This window comes from Callorhinus ursinus, unplaced genomic scaffold (assembly GCF_003265705.2).
Source record: "Callorhinus ursinus isolate GAN/ISIS: 27379988/994484 unplaced genomic scaffold, GSC_fseal_2.0 scaffold71, whole genome shotgun sequence".
Lineage (NCBI taxonomy): Eukaryota > Metazoa > Chordata > Mammalia > Carnivora > Otariidae > Callorhinus > Callorhinus ursinus.
Genome location: NW_027397133.1, coordinates 6144305 through 6150176, shown reverse-complemented (window position 1 = coordinate 6150176; position 5872 = coordinate 6144305). Strand labels below are relative to the sequence as shown.

Below are 5872 nucleotides of genomic sequence, written 5' to 3'. Positions count from 1 at the left end.
TAAATGAAATAGAATTTTCAGCCACGAACAAGAAATCTAAATGAAAGCCACGTCTACTCGGGGGTGGTGGCACGGCCACGTGGGTGAGCTACAGCGGCAACCTGTGCCCTCACAGTCACTGCTCATGCGCACAGTCAGGGGGGCAGGAAATGACTCTGAAGCCGGTATTTCTCTATTCAGCCTTCCAGAAGGCACGGAGGGGGCCGGTGCTGTGACGCGATCAGAGGGAGACGCCCGGGCCGGCCAGGAACCGCCGCGAGGGAAGGTGACAAGGCCAAGCTGCCTCCCAGGGACTATGGCCATCCGGCGGGTGCTGGGGCAGGGCCCAGGCTGGGAACACGGGAGGCGATTTGGGCAGGGAGAGTAGTTCAGTGGAGGACAGCCAAGGCTGTGACCTCCTAGCCTGGCTGGAGAAGCGGAGACTCCACCGCCCAATGAGAGAAAGTGATCAGGGAGGCCGTTCGAGGACGCACCGCCCACCCTGCTTTGCTCACTGGGCGCTGCAAACACAGCGACCTCCCCGCAACCCCAGCATGCTCGCCACTCGCCATTCTGCGCATGCGTGCCTTCTTAGCCTGGCAGGAATGGGCTTCTCCAGGGCCAATGGGGTGCGGCGTTCCTTTGGGTTCATCCAATAAGCGCATCAGCTGCTCTCACATTGACCAATGGGGCTTCGAGTGACCTGTTGGGGGAAGCTGGCCCCGCCTTCCGTGTCTCTGAGAGACGAAGCCGAGGCTGAGTGGACCGAGAGGGGCTTTCCAGGCCGTTCCTTCGGCACCGTGAGGTTCTTGTGAGGTTATCTGAAAGCCAGGTGGAATTTGCGTCCCTTAAAGAGAAAAGGAGGGCTGGGGACCCAGATTCCTAGGTCCTGAGGAAAGAGGACGGGTTGGGGGGGGCAGGACTCCTGGGTCTGAGCGGGATGGAGGCTGGGGGGCTCAGAATCCTGTGGGAAATGGCGGCTGGAACCCAGAGCCCTGGATCCCTCGGTAGAACAGGACTGGGATCTCAGCATTCCGAGTTCTGGGGGGGCCTGGGGCCTGGTGGGCCGAGAATCCCGGGGCCCGGGGCCTGGGAGAGCGTAGGCTTGAACCAGGCCTCCTGAGCCTGAGGCCGAAGGGGCGTCTGGGCCACACCCGCGACCCCGAGGCCGGAGGGTACCGGTCGTTGAACTCTGTCGTCGGAGAATAGGGGTTTGGGTCGGAGGGTTGCAGCTGTGGAAACCGAGGCACAGTGCTCATGTGCTCCCACTCGCAGGCTAGCCAGGGCCACCCCGACAGTGGCGGCCTCAGTCTTCTGTCGCGCCGGCTGCGCCCCGCAGTGACAGTACTTGCCAGAAGGTCGAAGCAGCCTCGTTGTGTGAGGCCGAACAGCCCCCTCTTCTCTCTCAAATGGCAGATCCTTAGCCGCTCCTCCAAGCCGCTCTGAAAGGCGCCATGGGACCCCGTCGTGTGCAGGGTTTGCTGTTCCTCGTCCTCCTCGGGGCGCCCTCCTTGGCCTGTAAGGACGGGGGGCTTCAGGGGGGAGAGCTGGTTCAGGGAGGAGGCACCTCTGGGGAAGGAGGACTGGCGGCGGGGCGGGCAGGTGCTTAACCGCGATCTCATTTCCTCCCCAGTGAAGCAAAATCTGTACTGTCACAAGGGCATATCGGTGAGTGTAGAAAAGGACCCAAGGAAGAGGTTTAATTGGACCACAGAGAAAGTTGAGACTTGTGACAGTGAGTCATTGTGCCAGGAATCCCTTCTGATGATTAAAGCAGGTAAAGTGAGAAAGGGCAGTTGGGTCCGGTGGGGGGAAGGGTGAGTATGTTGTGGGCAGGGCCGTTCCCCCTCCCCTGGGGCCAAACCATAGGCCCACCATCCCCTGTCTTTCCCTCCTGTCTCCGAACAGGGGCCAAGACAGCAGTTTTGGGCACTAAGGGCTGCGTCGCAGATGGGACACAGGCGATAATGTATGTCCAGCACTCCCCACCCCCAGGCATAATCACAGTCTCGTACAGCAGCTACTGCGAGGAGTCCTTATGCAACAGCAGGCAGAACTTACTGGAGCTGTGGAAGGAGGAAGAGACCCAAGGTACGTGGGGAGGTAAGACATGGGCGCTGAGAGAAATCAGGTAAACCCCTGAAAAGATGGCGGGTCTTCCTTCTCTGTGTTCTTACTTGGCTCGGGCCGGTGGGGCCATACACAAAAGAACCTCAGAGCTTTTGCCTGCCTTTTTCTAAATTGTTCCCTTGGGGTCTAAACACTGCTCAGAGCACTGGGCTGTCAATGAAGGCTGAGGTGTTAAGTTGGGTTTTGTGCTGATTAAGCAATAAAGTGTCAGTGGAGGTTTCCAAGCAGGATGGTGTGACATCATCAGTCTGGCAGTTACTGCTTCCCTGATTTGGCCAGGCTCTATGGCAATCTGGCCCTGCCTAACTTTCCAGCTTACTTCCTTCTCTTTCTTCCTTGTTTGTTGTGTTTCAGCTGGGGCCAGTAGTCAAAATACTTAACGATAGATATGGTACTGGCCAATCAGAATGGATGCTGGCCATACAAAAAACAGTCCATCTGAAAAACAAACTGAGGGTTCTAGAGGGGAGGAGGGTAGGGGGATGGGTTAGCCTGGTGATGGGTATTAAAGAGGGCACGTTCTGCATGGAGCACTGGGTGTTATGCACAAACAATGAATCATGGAACACTACATCAAAAACTAATGATGTAATATATGGTGATTAACATAACAATAAAAAATTAAAAAAAAAAACAGTCCACCCCTATCTGTGCCTACCAACTGAATACCAACACTGCAGTGTCTCACAGTCCTGGAAATCCACCACACTGCTCACACCTCCCAGCCTTTGTCCTTGCTGTTTACTTTGCTACCCACCCCAACTCCCATTTTCACTCAGCTAACCTCTGTTCACCCTCCACCTCAACTCAGGTGTCCACTCTGTGAAAATAGTTAGCAAATTCTCCCAGATGGTTAGATACCCCTCCATTCCTTTGCCATTATACCTTGGACATAGTGCCTACTGAGATGTACCATAATTACTGGCATGTCCTTCTTCTAGATGGTGATCTCAGTGGCAGGAACTGTGTCCTTTTCATCTCTGTCTTCACACCTAAGCACACAGTTTGGAAGTCATGTTGGATGGGTTCTGATAGCAAAGAGAATCAGTTGGAGAGGCATGGTGAGGTTGCAGTGATAGGCCTTGATTGTGGGGGCAAAGACTTGGGGAAGAGAGGGAAGCAAGAAGAGACAAGTCCAGAGGCAGGATATACCCTAATTGCCCTCTGTTTCTCCCTCTAGCTCCCAGTATGTCACCACGCCTCCACTGCCCAACCTGTGTGGCTTTGGGGAACTGTTTGTATGCTCCTTCTCTTCCCTGTCCCAATGATACAGTTCAGTGCTACCAAGGAAGACTTCACATCACTGGAGGTAAACTGAACATCTGGTGGTTTCAGAGGCTGGAAAACCAGACATCTGGGTGGACCCCAAGAGGTTCTGACACTCGGGGTTTGGGGAATGAGGAAGGACTGATTCCTCTCTGATTTCCTAAAACATCCATGTATCTCCCCATCCTTTCTTGTTCCATAGGAGGCATCAGCTCATTTTTGGAAGTCAAAGGCTGTACATCCATAATTGGTTGCAGGCTGATGTCTGGGATCTTTACAGTAGGGCCCATGTGGGTGGAGGAAATCTGTCCATATCAGTCTCTCCCTCAACCCCGAAAGACTGAAAATGGGGCCACCTGGCGTCCTGTTTCGGTTTGGAGGTTAGAGCTAGTGCTGCTGATGTTACTGCAGTAACCTGTCCATTGTTCCTGAGGAGGTGCTTCTTGTCCTGGACTGCAGGACACCCTTCCTGACTGCTGGTCATCAACAAGTTGAGGAGCAAGTGGAGAGCTGAAGAACAGAGAGAGTTCCTGTGGATGTATTTTATATTTCTAATAAAGTTTCTGCTGTGATTGGTGTATAACCCAAGACTAGAAGTGGAATTTTAGTGCTGAAAGGGCCCTTAAAATTCATTGTCTCCAACCCACACATTTTGCAGGAAACAGAGATCTGGAAAATTTGAGTGTCTCACACTGACATAGCTACGGGCAAAACAAGACCAGAACTTTGATACTTGGACCTAAAGTCTGGTTTTCCTTTCACTCTAATGGGTCACTTTCTCTTGATAGCTGGGCAAGAGATCAGTATTAGCCTCCTTCAGAGCACTCTGAGCCCAACCTTAAGGCCACAGTTGGCTGTTTTGTTCTAATATTTCCCTGGGAGGTATGGCAGATTTTGAAAAATCAGACTCCAACTTCTTCTGTTAAAACAGACCCCATCTCCTGTGTCCTGTCTCTTGCCCCTTTACATCATTCCTTTCCTTCTCTGCTGCTTACTTCATTCATCTTCAGTGGACATAAGAGGCAGCTGGGGCTCAGCAGGGTATGAAAACTGGGGCCTGGGACTCTTGGGGGGAAGATTTGTTTTTGGTTTCTCCGGCTTATTATGCAAGAACACATAAAACCCATCTTATTATAAAAGACTCCAATGATATAGGAGCCACATAGGAAAAAGTAAAAGGTGGGGAGAGGATAAGGGGGAATAGACATTTATTATTTTATTTAAATAGTTTTATTGTGGTTTAACTGACATAGCCAACTGCACCAGGGGTGGAAGAAGACTTAATGAAAACTACTGACTCCTACAAAGGACAAAGGACAGGGGAGTTGGTCTATCCAAGTTCTTTCTAGAAAGTGTTCTGGTTCTAAATCAACTCTTTGAGTTAAAGACGCACTCCAGCTAATACTTTATCTTTGTCCCTAGGCATCCAGTTTCCCATCATGTCAGTTTGCAGGAGAAAGCACAACAAATCAAATTTGAATTTAAGAGGGGGCATATAAGTTTCTGAAATAATAAGCATTCAGAACCATGACTGGTAAATGCCATCTAGGGCAAAAACAAAAACAAGCCAACTAGATATTTCCCATAGGAGAATGGCTTTCTGATGGCACTGAAGAGAGTTACAAGAGAAATCCCTAAGTGAATGGAAGAATGATACAATTTTCCAAAATTTGGAAATTTTGTGGATTGTTTTGGTATTTTAAAAACTATATGTATCGTATGCCAACGAACTTCAGCGGCACGGGCAAATTTCTCAGGCCGCAAACTCAAATATAATAATATATTTACAAAAATATATACATAATATATATAATATAAAAGTATTTTAATATATTGCTTATTTTTATGATACTTTGGTTGTAACAATCCCTCATCTGACCCAGTGGTAGGCAGAAACTTAACTAGTTTGAATAAACTCAGCCACCTCAGGGCTTTCTCCCTTTCCACTCTCCTTGCCCAGGGCTTGGCTACAGGACTGGTGGGAAGGAGGTGACTCTCGTTTTTGCCTCTCTGCTGCTCATGTCCACATTCCTGCTGATGCCTGGTACTTGGCTTCCATTCCTTCTGGCATCCACTGGGAACCTCCAACCCTGTCTGGGCACTGATCGTCATCCACATGGGCCCTCTCAGCTCTGCCATTCCTCTCTCAGCTACTTCAGGGCCTCTTCCAACAGCTCTCAAGTCCCACTGCAATGCTTCAGGACTCTGGGTTGTAGAGGCATCCCATATAGCTGATGAAATTCCCCCAAGATCTGGAGAAAAGATCATTGTACAGGGAACTGCTTCCTCCCTAGGTACTAGGGAAGAGATGGGGCCTAGCCGTTGGGAGTTATCATCCACCTTACACAGACCACTATCACACATTCTTCTCAAATCTATGGTTTTGCAACAATCGTGCCATAAGGCCTTTCAAGGAACTTGAAAATTCCAGGTCTATCAAATCAAAAGTTAGGCCTTCAGAATTATTGTCTCTGTCTCACTTTACGTAAGACTATTT

The 5872-nt window shown here is 50.3% G+C and overlaps 1 protein-coding gene across 8 annotated transcripts; it reads left to right on the top strand.

Moving 5' to 3' along the window:
* Positions 1 to 244: 244 nt before the first annotated feature.
* TEX101 (testis expressed 101) lies at positions 245 to 3958 on the top strand. 8 transcript variants are annotated; one of them, XM_073886524.1, is made up of 6 exons: positions 245 to 265; positions 1396 to 1497; positions 1613 to 1756; positions 1888 to 2070; positions 3290 to 3418; positions 3578 to 3958. In XM_073886524.1, the coding sequence occupies exons 2-6, from the start codon at positions 1434 to 1436 to the stop codon at positions 3787 to 3789; spliced, it is 732 nt and encodes a 243-aa protein (XP_073742625.1). In that variant the 5' UTR covers positions 245 to 265; positions 1396 to 1433; the 3' UTR covers positions 3790 to 3958. The 8 variants fall into 8 exon arrangements, with proteins under 8 accessions (XP_073742625.1, XP_073742626.1, XP_025705345.1 ...); XM_073886525.1 differs by lacking the exon at positions 245 to 265 and adding an exon at positions 692 to 811 and having other exon boundaries at positions 3835 to 3958; XM_025849560.2 differs by lacking the exon at positions 245 to 265 and adding an exon at positions 692 to 811.
* The last annotated feature ends 1914 nt before the right edge of the window (positions 3959 to 5872 follow it).